General features: G+C 39.4%; 1 protein-coding gene across 2 annotated transcripts in view; it reads left to right on the plus strand.

Moving 5' to 3' along the window:
- The first annotated feature begins 792 nt into the window (after positions 1-792).
- LOC143861391 (arginine--tRNA ligase, cytoplasmic-like) overlaps positions 793-18170 on the plus strand; it is a 29763-nt gene continuing 12385 nt past the window's right edge. The window contains exons 1-14 of one of the 2 annotated variants that reach the window (XM_077372316.1): positions 793-951; positions 1264-1383; positions 3286-3416; positions 3645-3720; positions 3851-3952; positions 4065-4280; positions 6017-6097; positions 7102-7185; positions 7365-7469; positions 8404-8582; positions 8707-8791; positions 9137-9335; positions 9579-9648; positions 17939-18008. In XM_077372316.1, the coding sequence (XP_077228431.1) occupies positions 1330-1383; positions 3286-3416; positions 3645-3720; positions 3851-3952; positions 4065-4280; positions 6017-6097; positions 7102-7185; positions 7365-7469; positions 8404-8582; positions 8707-8791; positions 9137-9335; positions 9579-9648; positions 17939-18008 (1452 nt within the window). In that variant the 5' untranslated portion in view covers positions 793-951; positions 1264-1329. The remainder of the gene's footprint in view (positions 952-1263; positions 1384-3285; positions 3417-3644; positions 3721-3850; positions 3953-4064; positions 4281-6016; positions 6098-7101; positions 7186-7364; positions 7470-8403; positions 8583-8706; positions 8792-9136; positions 9336-9578; positions 9649-17938; positions 18009-18170) is intronic. The other variant, XM_077372314.1, reaches the window with a different exon arrangement.

Below are 18170 nucleotides of genomic sequence, written 5' to 3' on the forward strand. Positions count from 1 at the left end.
TTAAAAAAGTCCAATATATAATGTCTATTGACATAAGTAGTATTTTATGGATTAACTTGAAGTATTTTTCAAAAAGTTGATTTTTTTAACCAAACCTTAATTCTCAAATGGAATAAGAAAATGGCACGAGACAAGTTTTGGGGGAGGATGTGTGACCAAAGAGAATTTATATGGTGAATGCGCATGTAGATCAGTATTGGGGGTGAGACAGAAGCACCACCCTTGATATTTGATCCATCAGCCATGATTTTAAATTTTGATTTCGGATTAAATTTCGATGTAGGCCGAAACCAAAATTTCTGCCGAAATCCGGTAATAATAAAAAAACTATTATTTAATCGGTTACCAAATTTTGGCCAAAATTTCAGAGGCCGAAATGTCTGAAATTTCGGTTCGGTCTCAACCGAAATCTGGGCGGCCGAAATTTAAAATCATGCCATCAGTAGAGCACCTTAAAAAGTACACTGCTGTTGGATAAAATATAAAATCTACATGCCCATTCACCATATAAAATCTCATGTCCAAATAAGGTCCTAATTTTTCCCCTTTATATTTGTTATTTCATTAAAATACTGAGGTATTCTTATCATAAAAATATGATTATTAATGTAAGGCTTAAGGCAACTTCCCTAATACGAAGTATCTTCCTACCAGGTCTCATTTGGAACATTTTCACGTGTAAAAAAGAGTTTGGGAACAAACATATATTCCTTTTACAAAAGGTTCGGGGCGCGCCTATAAACTGTGGGGGGCGAAAATAGTAGTTTTTGCTCATAAAAATTCGTTAGCTTTTTTTCAATTGGGATAAAACCCTAAACAAGCGTAAGAGAAAGGGACAGAGAGGGTATTTAATAATGGCAGGGTCATCTTCCTTTTTACTGCCTCCCACCTCTTTTTCCTTTTCTCGCCTCCCTCATTTGCACTCTCGCCCCCTCTCCATCCCCAAAACTGGTAAGCACAAAACACCTTCTTCTCTATCTTTCCTGCTTTCATGGCCTTCTCCTTCTTTCTTTTTCCTTTTACATTTAGCTAGTGCATGTTGTCTTGGGTGGTTTTTTTTCTCTTTTCTGTCCTGGGTATTTTAGTATTGATTTAGCATAAATTAAGTGCAATGATTTTTATTTTATTTTTTTGAATTCCATTTGATTTGTTTGTTTTTCTTAATACTAGAGACAGTGACGAATACATTGTGTTTTTTTCATAAACTTTGATGAAAAATTGAGTATCAGTGGAAGTAATTTAGTGATGGTATTGTGAAATTAGACAGATTACTTGATTTCAAGAAGTAAAAGATTTCTTTCAAAGGGAAAAGTTCTGTTACCATCAGCCATGAGCAGTGAGGCCCAAATATCTGTTCCTTTGCAAGGAGGGGCTGTTGATACTGTAAGTAAAATTACCCACATTTATGATTTTTTTTTGAATGGTAAGATAATTTTGTTACTAAGAGAACAAGGGAACAACCATGACCAAGATGGTAGGACAATAAAAAAAGAAGAAGAATATAGAATACAAGAAAGCAAAGCCCCCCCTGATTTCAGGGTGGAAGAAAGGCAAAAACCTTCAAGAGGGGTCTAATAACCCCCACTCGGGCAAGCCTATCCGCTTCACTATTAGCGGTCCTTCTAACATGCCGGAAGGATATAGGGACGACCCCCACTAAATCCTGAATCTCATCCACCAGATACACAAACCTCCAAGCATCAATCTAATGACATTGAGGGAGTCCCACTCCATCAAAATAGCGGTCAAAACACTATCATTGGCAAGCCTAGTACCATGAAGGACCGATCATAGCCCAGTTTCATTAGAATCAGCTCTCCCAATCAGACCAGAGAAGCCCACTTGACTCCACCAATCTTGTATGGAGTCCTCCAACCTCGGCAGCCTTGGATTCTCCAAACTTGAGCCTTCAAAATTTAACTTGTACTTCCCAGGGTGAGGGGGATCCATCATTCTATATAGGGCGAGGAGTTTCCTATGGCTTTGCACTAACAATCCATAAGATTGTTCATGTGAGAAGGGAAAACCCACATGATCCCGATTCTTCGAAGGATAAGATCTCAAATGGTTCTGACGTACCTGCAATGAATAAAAATATGGTCTACTGATTCCCCTGCCTCTATGCAGTGGGAGCAACAACCAGTAATCAGCATTTGGCGATTTCTAAGGTGGTCCCTGTGAGAATTTTATCAAAGAAGGCTGTCCGCCCACATTTATAAGACTCAACTCAACTCAACTAAGACTTTGTCCCAAACTAGTTCGGGTCAGCTAATGAATCCTATAGAAAATTTTCATGAAGAAGGTGAAAGGATCTTCCCGGCTCAAATTGACTAAGTCTACTTCTGACACTAGTTGGGTTCATCTACATGGATCATTTTCTTCCATTCTATTCTATCCAAGGTCATGTTCTCTGTTATGTTCCTAGCCGTCAAGTCTTTCCTCACTATTTCTAGCCAAGTTGTTTTCGGTCTGCCCCTACCTCTTTTTACTCCATCAACTTGGCACGAGTCACTTCTTCTCACTGGAGCATCCAGAGGCCTACGTTGGATATGCCCAAACCATCTTAAGCGGTGCTCTCTCATCTTCTCCTCAATTGGTGCCACCCCCCACCTTTTTACGGATGTCTTCATTTTTAATTCGATCTAACCTTGTGTGGCCTCACATCCATCTAAGCATTCGCATCTCCTACACTCATCTTATGCACATGGTGCTTCTTGGTGGCCCAACATTCTGAGCCGTACAGCATGGCTGACCTCAAAGCTGTCTAATGCAACTTTCCCTTCAACTTGGTAGGTATTTTACGATCGCACAGAACTCCTGAAGCATGCTTCCACTTAAACCAACATGCTCTTATTTTGTGGTTAACATCCTCTTTAATCTCTCCTTCCTTATTTCTTTTGGTGGCTCAGCTATGCAGAATGGGTTTCTTGGGATTGAATTTGTGACCTTAAATATATCAACATTATGTTATAAGTAATAAGGTGCAGTGGTCGAATTTCAATGGGTTCGTTATCCCGATTGGAATTTTTGCTTAAAAGTAAGAATAGGAAGTAAAATACAATACACATCGCTATCATCCAACTGAAAATCCAATATCTATTGGCACAAGCTGATCCTTTAATCCATGTTCTTTACTCACAAATCAGCACAATATATTAGCACACCCATCCTTCTTTGTTTCTATTCTTTGTGCTTTCGATGGGTTTACTCTTGCAAACTATTCAACCTTGCTGCACTTATCTTGAAATGGAGCATGATCTTGTTTTGCTGATGTTGGTGGCACAGGATGGAGATGGAGTAGGAAGCGTTAAGCAACAACTTTCTGCATTATTCAAAGCATCTCTTAGAACCACATTCCCAGAGTTAGACATAGAGCCGATGATTGCTGCTTCTACAAAATTTGCCGATTACCAATGGTAGGATGTAATTTCTTTCCCCTTGCGCCCTATATTAAATTGTTGATTAATCTATGAACTTATGGAGGAAAGTAGATATTTTTACCTCTGGTTTATGTCTGCGTGTAGTTTTTAGTTTTAAAAAGCTTCTGTTCTTCACCTTTTTTGGGTGTAAGATCATTTTCAGTTGTAATTTGTGGTTTGTTTTAGTTTCATAGCTTAATCAGGGTGAACTGATTTTTTATGTAGTAATAATGCTATGAGCCTGTGGTCCAAGATAAAAGGCAACTCAACTGAATTCAGGAATCCCAATTCCATTGGGCAGGTACTAATGCCTTTCTTCATGAACAGCACTTTATTCTTATCTTTTGCTCATAAGACATTATTCATGTCTAGCAATGAATTCCTAATTACTGCTTGTATATATCATTGCAGAAACTTCTTTCCTTTTGCAGGCCATTGTGAGAAATCTTCCTCCATCTGAAATTATCGAACCTCCCTCTATTGCACCAGCTGGGTTCGTGAATCTTGTTTTGTCAAACAAATGGATAGCTAAGGTGCCAGCATAGCATTTAGGTTTTACAGAAGAAAATTATTTGTTTCTATGTGCATCTTTGCTTGTGCCGAATGGTACACTTTTTTTAACATGATGCTATTATTTTATTGCAGAGTATACAAAAGATGCTATTAAAAGGCATTGGAATGTGGGCACCAATGCTCCCAATTACTAGGGCAGTGGTTGATTTTTCTTCACCCAATATTGCAAAAGAGATGCACGTAGGCCATTTGAGATCAACAATCATTGGAGATACTCTTTCTCGAATGTTGGAGTTCTCGAATGTTCAGGTTCTCCGACGAAATCATGTTGGTGATTGGGGTACACAGGTAAACATGATAGTTGGAAATCTTGTTTGTCATCCTTGGTGGCCTTTTTATTTGGTTACCGTAATTTTATGTATGTGTTCTATTATATCTTGTTGCTGCCATCTTGTGAGTACCTATTAGGCAGTGATGCAATACATTATCAATGTGTCAATGTGCCTTCATCATTATGATATTTGTGGTGGGAATCACTTGTTTCAGATAAGATTCTCACGGAATGATTGCAAACATCTGATATGATCCCTCTTAGTCCCATTATGTCTGAAGCTCTCAGATTACATCCATTCATCTCATTTCATTTGTCAATTGATTTTTACATTCTCTTAGTTTGTATTGCATATATACTTCTTTTGACTATTTAATAAGAATGTAATTCTATATTGGTTGCCTAAATCTTAAGGCCGAAATTGGAATATTCTTCTATTGTTTTGCCAACTATGGTGCTTGATTTTCTTCTTTTGGACTATTAACTTTATAGTTGTGTGTTTGGGGGGGCTTTTGTGCCTCTGTTTATTCCATTGGTAGTTCTTTTGCATCTTCAAGGTTTTTTCTTTTCTTTTCTTTCTTTGGTGTAATGACGAAACCAAGATGCCTGATTTATAGAAGGGGGAGAATATCCCTATAATCTTTAGTTTTGAAAATTTTGCAATATGGAGCGGATGGTTGAGGGCTGTTCATCAAAGTGAGTAGAAGAGGAAGATCATTAATCAAAGTGAGTTTTTGAGGGCTATCTAGTTGTGTGTTGGTGGTTGAGGGCTGTTCTATTTATTTTTGGAACAAGGGGTAATTCACTAGTAACTATAGTAAGGGAACAGGGCATTTCATGTTCTTTCTGTTTGGCCATTTAGTTTGTCATCATCTTGTAGCTGTTTAAGCCCTATATACAGGGAAATCACTTAACAATCTCTGTCAAACCTGGAATCATCTAAGACGCAAAATATAATGAAGCTGAAGAAGTCTGGAAAGAGAGTCACAGTATTGGCTTGGTTGTTCATCCTTTTCAATACTGTTAATTTGGTATACCCGTTCTGAACTTGAAGCCGGTGACTGCCTTTGCAAAGAACAAATGGATACTTACGACATACAAGTTGCTCCAAAAAAAAAAAAGTGTTCCTAAAGCAACTTGATAGTTGAACATGCATGGGGTTAAAAGTTTAAAACTCTTATTTGTAGTTTCAGATCTTGGTAAACTAGAATATATCTGTTTCCAGATTCGTGGTTCTGTTAATTCAGCATGGATAGGCTGGCAAATTGGGGTACTGACACATATTTGAAATTCTAACGCTTAAATAGATCATGATGTCTACAATTTGTGGCGGCTCTTAGTTAAAGAGCACTTCCACAAAATGCTTGAGGTCTGTCTAATGATATTATTGCCCAGAAAAGGAAGATTGGATATTTCTGTTGTCATGTGCAATACTGCTAAGGGAAATAAATTGCGTCCTTCTTGGACTCAATTATCCGAATTTCTGCTTTTTTAAAAATTTTATCTTATCGCCATTTATAGAGCTTTTGGTGGTACCCTCATAGTAATATTGTTTAGTTTCATTGTCTCCTATGTGGATGTACTAGTCTCCTGAGAGAAATGTATTCTTTTTGCATGAAAATTTCCTGAGTTTAAAATCCTACTTATTGTTTACTTTTATCATCTCCTGTGTGGATGTACTAGTCTCCTGACAGAAATGTATTCTTTTTCCATGAAAATTTTCTGAGTTTAAAATCCTACGTATGCTGTGCAGTTTGGAATGCTGATTGAATACCTCTTTGAGGAGTTCCCAAACTGGGAGGATTCTGGGGAGCAAGCCATTGGAGATCTCCAGGTGAGCTAGGAAAGCATATTGATGCTTTTAAATTGTTTTATGGTAAGATCATAGTTTTGTGGTTCTTTTTTTAGGGTAATTGTTGTGCCATGATCCCACTATCAATGTGTGTGTGTGTGAGAGAGAGAGAGAGAGTGTGTGTGTGTGTGTGTGTGTGTGTGTGTTATATGCTTTAGTCCAACTAGGAATGCTAAGTTCTTTTTGAAAATATCATTGAAAAAAGTTCTTGCTGAAAAATTTCTCTGTGAACTTCTCATGTTTTGCAATTTTTTTTTGAACGGTAAGATTGATTCATTGAAGAAAACGGAGACCGAGGAGGTCCCATAAATTACGAAGAAAAGGGAGCAAATAAACCCGAAAATTAACAGAAAACAAAACAAAAGTAGCTAGGGAGGTAGGAAGTCGAAAATCTCCACTCTCTCCTTATGTACACCCTCTCTAGCAAGCTTGTCAGCCTCTCCATCTGCGGACCGCCTTATGTTATTGAAGCATATCGAGGATGATCCAATCCTGTCCCGAATTTCATCAAATAATGTGGCAAATCTCTAATGTGCAATATGCGAGCCTCTTAGCCACCTAGTGACATTGAGAGAATCCCCTTCAACCACCACCCTATTCATGTCTTCACTTTGAAGAAAATTGATTCCTTGGTGAATGGCTCGAACTTCCGCCTCATTAAAGTCTGCCCCCCCCCCTATTGGGCCACTAAATGCCCAAATCGCATCCCCATTCTCAAATAATGTTTTGCAATTTTTGATGATTCCAAAAATGAAAACTATCACATGGAGGGTTCAGAATGAGATGCTGCCTTACCCGCATCTTAAATGCAATTCCTTTTCTTCAGAAAGTCAACTGTTTTGGATTGGTTCAGTGTGGTTGGACTTTCTAAATGATAAAAGACATGGAAATGAAATTCTGCGTAAATTGAAAAATGTGATTTCTCCCAACCATACTCTTCTTTGTGGATGTTCATTTTGATTTCAATTTGGCCTGTGGTTTACCAGGCATTTTATAAGGCATCAAAAAAGAAGTTTGATGACGATCCTTCCTTTAAGGAAAGGGCACAGCAGGCGGTGGTCCGGCTGCAGGTAAGAGTTTCACTCCTGTTAATTTTACTTACTAAATGTAAGGGTAACAACATTATGGGTTTGATCAAGTTCTGTTAAAATAGAAAGAGCAATTCTTTTTCTTCTTCTTTTTTTTGGTTCTTGTCATTTTCTCATCTTGTCTATTGTTTCGTTTTTTCTTTTTACTTTTTATATGGCAGGGTGGTGATGCCCAGTATCGCAGGGCATGGAAACAGATATGTGAAATCAGCCGCAAGGAATTTGATCAGGTCTATGTGCGCCTGGGCGTACATCTGGAGGAAAAGGTAATATTCCCTTTACTGTACTCAATTTACTCGCTCTGAGGAGTTTCTTCATTTTACTGCACAGTTGCTTAGGTCGTGTTTGGATTACCCTGCTATTGATGTTGAAGTTGTGTGCACTGAGCCATTGCTGCAGTTGCTAGCTTGAAGCGTATGGGAGTGCACAAATGAAATTTGAAAATTTGTGCTTCCCATTCAATAGCCCACAAAATTGGTGGCCATTTGCACATTGAAGCATTTTAGCTCTGCTTGAAATGACTCCATCTGCACTTGGGGAATGTGTGCATGTGGGTTTTACCTTCAGTTTTTGAGACACCCAAACAGGTGCACAAGTGAAATTGGCAAATTTATGCTTCTTGTTCAAAATCCATCAAAATCAGTGCCCATTTGCACATGAGAGTATTTTAACTCTTAACTGAAATGAGTCCAAGTGCACCCAGGGGTGCACCCAGGGATGTGTGGATGTGGTGGCTTCACCCTCAGTTTTGGAGTCACCCAAACAGCACCTTAGTTCTTTTGGACATTTGATATATTTGGATTGCAAAACTGGTCTTTTTATATGATACTGCCTAGCTTGAAAGGTTGTGAACAACGCTCATCTTTGGCAAATAGTGTGCTTAATATAGATACAATGGCATAGCTTGATCTCACTGTCCTTGTCTATTAATATGTTGATGTACCCTTGATTAGATTTTTCGTTAACTGAGTGGGTTCTTACGATGTGATGAATTCTTTTATTGAAAAAATTATGTTTTTGGTATTTCAAATATCTGATTATGCATGAGTTTTGCAATTTTTCTTGGGAATTGAGATCCATGGATTTCAATCATAGGGTCATATTTGCTCTCTTATTTCATTAGCCCTTGTATCCAAACATAACTAATTTTACAATTAAGGTGCAATAATGTAACATGTAGAAATTTTAATGTTTTGGTAGGGGGAGAGCTTTTATAATCCGTTTATTCTTGGAGTTCTAGAGGAATTGACTAATAAAGGATTAATTGAGGAAAGCGAAGGTGCTCGTGTGATATTTATTGAAGGGCAACCAATCCCTTTTATTGTTGTGAAGAGGGATGGCGGGTTCAACTATGCTTCAACTGATCTAGCAGCTCTTTGGTTGGTACTTGGTATTTGGCAATTGAAGTTGATTTACTCTTTGGTTGGGTATTTGGCAATTGGAGTTAATTAAGAGTTGCTAGTTGGAAGTTTGCTTTTTGACATTGTTGCTTACCCTTCACAGGTACCGACTCAATGAAGAGAAAGCAGAGTGGATAATATACGTAACCGATGTTGGTCAGGCACAGCACTTTGAAATGCTATTCAGCGTATGTATCATATGCCACCTCTACTTATCCATTTTTGTCGTAATTGGCCGTATCTTAATAATATACGGTCGTTTTCTATATCTTATCTTTCCATTATGCCATGCCATACCATACCTTTTCCATCTGGGCATAGGAATATTTTTTTGTTCTAATCTAGATTGAAATATTATTTTCAAATGTCTGATCTGGCTGTGACTTCCAAAAGTCAATGTTTTGCATTAAACTGACATAAAAATGCTAAGTTCAAATGAATGCAATGGTCGTCACTTTCAGAAGCATTTTTTTTAAAAATATTGCTTTCCTCTGAATTAAAGGATTGTCGGTGACACTTGTTTCTTATTTTAGGCTGCCAAACGTGCTGGTTGGCTTCCAGTTAATGGTGGTTCATACCCAAAAACAAGCCATGTTGGGTTTGGTCTTGTTCTTGGATCGGATGGCAAGCGCTTTCGGACTCGCAGCTCTGAAGTTGTTCGATTAGTCGATTTACTTGATGAAGCGAAAACTCGTAGTAAAACGGAACTCAGTCAACGTCTTGAAAATAATGGTACTAATATGATCAAATTTATTTTTTCACCATTATCTTCGTGGGTCAGCTGTCTGTGTCACTTTTATATTTCTTGAATAATTATTGAGTTTATAACATCTATTTGTTTCAAACCCGAATAGTAAGAATCATGTTGTATAAGTCAACGTCTTGAATGTTTTATAAGCCATTTTATGTCTTTGCGATCATCCGAACTTTATGAGGCCGTTGAATGTTTTTAAGCCATTTTATGTATTTGGTCAGGTAAACTTGTAGAGTGGACCGATGAGGAGCTTGCACAAACTGCTGAAGCAGTGGGTTATGGGGCTGTTAAGTAAGTTCACTATACTTCCATGTTGTGTTTCATTTGAAGGATAAACTTCTGTTTTTCTCGAGGAATAAAATAAAGATAAACACGTTCCTTTTTAACATCTAAAGATTCTGAGCCCTTGAACATATATAATGGAGTGGCCAATACGTGGAATTTTTTTTTTAAGGAATGATTTTGTCTTCTAGTTGTAGAGTTTGCAAACAACTCTCAAGCTGCTCGTTTACAGCAGAATAGAAATATCACCTTCGATGAATTCCTTGTGAAACTATAATGCACTTTTTTGCCGAACTTCATGTTTTCATAAAATATGAAGTTATGAAAGTATAAATTCTGCTGGAGATAGGTTTCGAAGACTTTCCAAGTATCATTTCAGATCCAGCTAGTAAAATGACAGGTTTTTGGGGACCTTTGGGGACCACCGAGCTTCCTCTTTGCAAGTATCCTTGGAGCGTCGAAACCCCAAGGGTTTACAATCGCGGACTCAAGCCCATTTCTTTAGTTGCCTAAGGCCACGGGCCATCTAAGAATAAGTGACGCCCATTCTATATGTGGTCCACCCTAGGAATGGCTTTAGTTGCCTAAGGCCACGGGCCATCTAAGAATAAGTGACGCCCATTCTATATGTGGTCCACCCTAGGAATGTTAGTTTTAGCAGATGTAATCTATTTCTTTTAGAAGTTATCAGCTTCATTAGTTTAATAAGTTGTAAGATGTTTTATTTTCATTAGGAATTACATAGAGTTGAAATGGTTTGAAATGACTAGAGTCCACATGAGGGAGCCATGAAGCTGTTATCAAGGTTTTAAATTTCGGTTTCGGTTTCTGTCGTGACGGAAACAAGAACATTTTGGTTTTAATGGAAATTTCGGTGGAAATCTAGTAAAAGCACGGAAACGTATGGGAGTATATGCAAATGATGAAATTTTAAGATGAAACTTTGGGAAACGTTAGAATAAGCACAGATACATACTTTGAAACCATCACACAAGCAAGAAAGTCTCCATAATGGGTTAATCACATCAAACACCTTGTGACATGCGTTGCCGCACATGTCTGGAACAGTAAAGTCAATAAAGAAGTACATTGTATTGAAGTATAAGAAAGTACAATGACAAGTCTCCCCTCCAAGGACCCCTAACTCTGTCAATATCACATAGAGTTACGAGGTATTATTGGTCCCATTGCAATCTGACATCCCATGCATAAGATATGGCTACTTTGTTGTGACATCCCATGTATAAGATATACTTTGATGTGCAGTTCAATAACGTTGCTTACCAAATATCATTCTCTACATAATGAAATGAAATGCAAATCATAATATCTTTCCATTTTTTTTGTCGTTCAGACCATTTCGGTTGAATTTCTGGAATTTCAGTCGGAAATAATGACGTGGAAGGAATTTATTGAGGTTTTGTTTTGGTGGGTACGGAATCAGAAACATTTCGGTTGTTTCGGGGAAATATAAAACCATGGTTGTTATGATGCATGTGAAAGTTTGTTTGATGATATAAATTTATGAAAAAAGCTAAAAGTTTCTTCAATAATATAAATTTATGAAAAACAGCCACTGATTTCAGAGGTTCTTCTTTGGTAGATGCAACTCCTTTCTCTCTTAGTGATGAGATTCCATAAAGGATCCTTCCTAGAATAGTGAGCCTATATTCTAGATAGGCCCTACATGTGGCGTTCTATCTCTTTTCCATTGTTTTTCAATTCATATTGGTTGCTTTAGACCATTGAGTAGTTTTCTGATATTCTTGATTTAGATCTGCCCTAGACTCCTATTGTTTTATTATTTTCGTTGGCCTTCCTACATGAATTTGGTATCATAGCCAGGTTGAGCACTATCCTTACACAAAGTGGAAAATCAGCCTATGCCTCAAGAATGTCAGAAAGCCAACGTTATGAGTTATTTATTGTTGGAACTTGTGCATTAAAAAGGGAACTATCCGATCGGGTGGATTATATAGAGAGAGTGGTCCATCATAAATAGAATAACAAAACAAGTTTCAAACCTAAATCGAAACCCAAAATAAAATCAAGCACATACCTCTTAAAGGCGAGGAGAGCAAAATATTTTGTGCCTCAGAGAATATGATTTGGCCGACACTTCGAATTTATTGCCGACTCACGTGTCTTGCCGTGTCCGACACGACACACGTGTCCACAGGTGTTCACACGTGTTGACACTCCTTTGGACACTTGTACTTGTATTGCTGGAAGTGTTAGACTTAATGTGGGTGTGTGGACATGTTTTTGTACCGTGTCAAGTGTGACATTCTGTTTTTTTATTGAATATTGTGTTTACCTCATTTAGACAACTCGTATCCATGTCGAAACTGGACACACGAATCCATATCCACAAATCATGATTACATATACTTTCTATTTTAGCCGTGTCCCCGTTTCTAAAGTTTGGGGTTTTGCCGTGTTCGACACTCCGTTTCCGTGTCCACAAATCATTAGAATAAACTCTTTACATGAACTTCAATTTTCGTAATCTTCCATAAACCAATCCAAAGACCCTTACGTAGACCCCCATCTTGCCCTATTATGACTATAATCTTCCCAAGTGAAGACTCCTAATCCTATAAAATTTCCAGCTCTAAAAGTGTCCCAAAAGACTAAAAAACTAAATTGGATTCTTACTACACTTAAAAATAAAGACTTCCAATCTAAATCAGTTCATAAATAGGTCAAACTGAAACTTTCAAAACCCAAATAAAATCCATCCTAAAATTCAAATAAAATAAGAATCAACACCTTGCTCTGCCGACATGATCATTCAATAAGGCCACTTTCAATTCTTCTTCATTATCCAGATCTTGGTTGAGAGTTCCCCTACTTGGGTTAATGATTGGACTGCATCAATCCCCCTTGGTTGAGAAGAATTCGGCTCCGATGAATTAGTTCGAGCATATCTTTGGAAGATAGTTCTATCTTGCTTTCGCAACTCGTCTTCCCCAATCCGTGTGCTCTCAGTTGGTCCTTGTTCTTCCAATTAATGAGAAATGGAGTGTAAGTTCCTCCTTGGGTTCCCATGGTTCACATGTGTCAAGGATATCTTCAATCTCTTCATTAACTTTCTCTTGAAGCCGATCCCTTCGTTCATCAATATTTATGGCTTGTTCCTCATCATGCCCAACATAATCATATAAATCAGATATATTGAAGATAAGGCTGATGTTGATATAACTAGGAAGCTTGAGTAAATAGGCATATGGGCCTTCTTTCTTTAAAATCTTATATGGTCCAAACCAAGGAAGTAGGGAATCGCACCCTGCATTAGAGAATCGCGATTCCCCGGAACACAATTTCGATTCGAGAATCTCGACGTTTCCCAAAAAGTGAGAATTGCGCTTCCCTAAAATGGGAATCGCGCTTCCCAGTTGCTCCCCATCGTTTTAATTTTATGGGCATCACAAAAATGGAAAACACGCTTCCCCATTGCTTTCCCTTTGCGTTTCCCCGGCGCTTCTGCCGACGCATCCCCCGACCCATCACGCTTCCCACCATCCCGGGAGCCTTCGCTTCCTGCTCTGGCAACCTTGGTCCAGACCTTAGAAGCACGAAGAGCGTGCAGGAGCGGGGGCGGGGAAGCGTGGGGTCTAGAAGAGTTTAAGTTTGGAAGCGCCATAGGAGCGTGTATGTAATATTTTCTTTATTTATCTTTCAAAATTCAAGTTCATTATCATAGGTTTGATCTTTAGGTCTCCCTTGTTGATGTTTTGAAATGATTTGAAATCCCTTCTGTTTGAAAATCAAATCAAGATCAGGTCACAGGTTTCCTTCCGGCGAGGTCCTAGATGGATTGGAGGAGAGGATGGAATGGAGTATGGATTGGAGGAGAGGATGTCGAATTCCTATCCGATCATCAGCTCGACCAAAAGATTCAACGAATGCAATCTAATCTGGCTTTGCAATCCAAGTTACCAGACGGAGGTGCCAACTTCAAAGCCACTCTCACCTGCTTGGAAAAGGAGAGAGAGCGAAGGAAACCCTGCTGAGTGGACATGGTGAACTGTGACATGTCTGGAATGTGTAGAAGATTGTTGGGAAATGGCAATGGCGATCTGTCTGGAGTAGACAATAGAGGTTTCGTAGTGGGAGTCTCAGGCCAAAAAATTGTGGAGGGCACGCCTGATAACAGTGACATTGTACCTCTGGTGTCTATAAGCAATACCCGTCTGAGTTTATCGGGTATGATTCGGGAAGGCTGGTCTGGAAACATTCTGGCGCTTGAAAAATGGCTTAGACAAAGATGTGGCTCGAGAGCAACCCTAGATGTGTACAGGATGGACGTGCTAGAGGTAATGATAGTTCTTCCTCCGGGTTGAACATCCAGAGAACTCAAACCATTTGGAAATCTGCAAGGAACTCTCCGTTTGTAGAATTATTTCCTTGGGATGCAAAGTTTTCATCATCAGAGTCGAGAGATTGGTGGAGTATCTCCGGCATTCCCCCGCAGGCTTGGTGCGAGGAAAATTTCTTAAGGATTGGGAGAGTGGTTTCATCCGACTTCTTCTGTAAAGCTGGTAGAGGATATAAAACAGCAAAAATCCAAATTATTACAAGTGGTAATTGCCCAATCTCCGTTGTTGTTCCAACTTGTATGGATGGTACAATCCAGTGGGTGAAGCTTGAAAAAATGGCGGACTTGAATCGAGACGGTGTACCGGGAGGCTTGATTCCAGGTCCGATAGTGCCAGACATTGACAGATCATCGGAGGGTGAGTCGAAGGAAGGAGATCTGGATCGTTATTCGTCGGAAGATGGAGCATGGGAGAAGATGCCAGCGCACTCTAGCCAAATGTGCAGGGTGCACATTCTTCAGCGCAAGATAGAGAGCAGGCGCATTTTAACGAAGATTTTGAAATTCAAAGCTTGGAGCCAGCTGTTGCTCTGGTCTCCGTGCCAGCCCTTGGACACATGGTAGCTGATGCTGTTCCCCAAGAAAAGGAGCCACCCCAAATTAATTCAACTCTGGATGGTTCTTTGGAGAGTCCGCCAGCCTGGTTAGTGGTCCCTGATTTGAGTGTTTTCGTGGAAATGCAACCGGCTATTGAAAGTGGCAATATTGTAAAGGACTGGAGGTTACCAAATATAAGAAATCTTGGGCTTTTGAAGATGCCTTTGAACACAGCCCAATGGATCCATCCATTCTCAGAATCTGGGCCCGTGGGTCTTATTGGATACTTGAGTAATCTAATTAGTGTGCTGGTGGGCCTCATTAAGCACCTCAAAGAAGGAGAACCCATCCGGAGATCGGCATCTGGTTTGCCCCCTCTCGAGAGGGCTAGATCCCCCCTTATTTCCTTCTCGCCTAAGATTCGGGTCCTACCCATTCGGATCTGCATCTCAATTGCTCGAAGGGGGTCTGCAGCTCTCCATCTGTGGCTACGATGCTGAATTTTCTGGTAGGCGGCGTAGACGTGAGTATTGATGATATCCCTTTGGAGGCTGAGTCAGACGGGTGCCTTCCGAGAGTTGCCTCAGACTCTACTGATGTATCCAAGTTGCGGGACTCGACCTCGCTAGCTATTCCCAAGTCTCCACTAGTGCTGGAATCAAGTTCCGAGAAACTGCCTGAAGTTCTGGATTCTTCTGTTTGCACGCGAAAGACTTTCATGGTGATCGAAAATAGGGATCAAGATCGTAATCATGAATCAAAAAGCTTGGGGAAAGGAAAAAGAGAGCACAAAGCCTTACGACGCGCGAAGGTAAGGGGGTATTGTGGGAGGGGCACTCGTTTTCTCAAAAGAAGATCATAATTGGAAGATTAGGGATTTGGGGACGAAGAGGAAGAAGATGGTGGCAAAGGACATTCGCAATAGGAGAAATCCTGACATTTCTTGGTTTCATTGAATCTAAAGTTCGGGAGTAGCGGAGAATTCTATCAATGAGATTTGGGGTCAAAACAATTGTCATTGGTGCTCATAAGATGCAGTCGGAACCGTTGGGGGTATTATCGCAGTCTAGAAGGAGGATTTATTCCGATTAGATGAGCAAATGATTTGGGATATCAAGGACCTCGTTCGTGTAAATAGATCGATGATAGTACCAGGAGGAGGTTGGTAAATGTGATGGTAGATTGCTTGGCCAAAGAAGGTGTTTTTCCTGGAGGTCACGAGTATCTTTATCATACCTGACAGTGAGGATCACTGAATTGTATTCAGGGGGTTGTAATTACTGAATGGGCGTTATTATCATGGATATCGGGGACAGATCCTAGGAAGGTAGTAGAATTTGAAATTTTAGTTTTTTGTTTTAGACTGGTGACTGCAAAGATGAGGGTAATAGTTTTGGATTTTCTTTTAGGGCCCTGGAGTTATCTCCTAGGTCCTCATACAATGTAGTTCATGGGGGACTCGTGGTCCCTTCTTCATGTAATTCTCGTATGAATTATCAATATATTTCTGTCGCTTTTCAAAAAAAAAAATTCAGGTTCATTAACCATTTTCATATGTATATTTCAAAATTTGAGTACATAAAAAAGCAGTAATTTCTAACCATCTTCATTTTCGTGCACTCGTTCCTCGTGCCTTCTAAAGATGCAAAGCCTTTGTTTTTGTTCCAATGAAGTGCTTTGAAGAGTTGGAGGAGTTTGATGCAAGGAAGTTGGTGATGGTGGGACTTATGGAGTAATAGAAGCAAAATGGTAGCGTCATTGGAGCGGTTCTCGTCTCTTTGGGGTCGCGCTCCCTAGAAGCTCCTTCCTAAGGAGCGCCAAATTGAGGTTCCAAGGTGGGAGTGGCACCCTGAGGGAAGATTCCTGCTTCTAAGGTCCAGACTAGAATAGGGTTATGTACATTCTCATTATGAGAAGGGGTCATTCGAGCGTTGCTTTCCCGTCGAGCTTCCCCGGCACTTCCGTTGGTGCTTCCCTCGACCCTTCATGCTTCCCGCTTCCCGCTTCCCGCTTCCCACCGTCCCGGAAGCCTTCGCTTCCCGCTTCCCACCGTCCCGGAAGCCTTCGGTTCCCGCTCTAGCAACCTTGGTCCAAACTTCTTGGCTTGTAATTTGTAATAAGACCCTTGGAAAATATCTCCATACACAAATGCACCAATACCTGATCACATTCGTATTCTTTTGCTCATCGATGCTAATCAACAACCTTCGTATGCTTATCATTGCTTTCTTCTATGGCCCTTTGCACTTCTTCATGAGTGCTCCAAATAGTTCTCTTGAATCCATTTTCATACTTTATTTTGCCATCTGTTGGAGGAGAATCATCTGTCAAAAATTTTCATTTGCCTCGAACACCAAAATTATTTTTATAGATTGTTCCCAAATCAAATAATTTGTACGATCCAGTTTCACAGGGGTTTAATCCTAGCTTATCTACCACCAGCAAAAAAGAAGAAGAGGAAAATAGAAATTAATGAAAAAATATACATATTTCAGAGGTTCTGAACTGTTTGTTGGTAGGTGCGACTCCTTTCTCTCTTGATGGTGAGATTTGATTAAGGATCCATCCTAGAAATCTAGAATAGTGGGACACTATTCTAGATAGGCCCTACACATGAGGAGATGTTACGTTCTGTTGTTTTCCAATTTCTATTGATTGTTATAGATCTTAGAGTAGTTCTCTGCTTTTCTCTTTTTATATATGCCCTAAACTCTGGTTGTTTTATTCTTTTCATTGACCTTTGTACATCAATTATGTTAGAAATATACCCATTATGTGGCTATCAGTTCCTTAGTGTTAATGGATCATAATATGACAACAAGGCTATTCTTTTCATCATAGAAACAAATTTGGTGAAGCTATTTGAAAATTACTAATGATATTATTATTTTACACTTAGGCCAGTTTGGCAACCATGATTTTTTTTTACATTGAATATTAGCTTAACCATTGGTGAGAGAGGGTGAGGCCTGAGAGGTATCGAGTGCGGAGGGAGTAAGAAAATAGTGAAAAGGGGGGAAAAACCTCCACTCAAAATACGATTTTTTTTGCCTGTTTTTAGCCACTTCTCATCCCACTTTATTCATGCCTCTCAATCCCCCCCCCCCCCCCCCCCCCCCTCTCTCTCTCTCTCTCACACACACACACACACACACCCTCTACCACTTTCTGAACACTTGACAAACTAATATTCCTTGGACAAAATTCCATGGTTGCTAAATGTGGCCTATTTATTCAGATAATCAAATGATGTTACCAAAGCTGTGAACTTGTGTAGCTCATGGAGTTGTTGGATTTTTTTTGACTTGCTTACATCTCTGGATGTGTTCATCTAAGCCTTCCCCATTTTGTGTTGTTTGACTGGGATTTGAAATTGTACAGGTATGCAGACCTAAAGAACAATAGGCTGACCAATTACACATTCAGTTTCGATCAGATGCTTAATGATAAGGTTTGTTCATGTTAGCAGATTTTATTGACAACTTATATGAAGATGTAGTACAGTTTCATATAGATTGACGCAAATGGACATATGCAGACCTGTATTTATTTAATAGATATTATTTTTGAATTTTAAGATTTTTGCTAACTAGTCCCTACATGGCAAAATAAT

This window comes from Tasmannia lanceolata, unplaced genomic scaffold (assembly GCF_043159265.1).
Source record: "Tasmannia lanceolata isolate RefF3 unplaced genomic scaffold, GAP_Taslan_0.1 ptg000003l, whole genome shotgun sequence".
NCBI classification, from domain to species: Eukaryota; Viridiplantae; Streptophyta; class Magnoliopsida; order Canellales; family Winteraceae; genus Tasmannia; species Tasmannia lanceolata.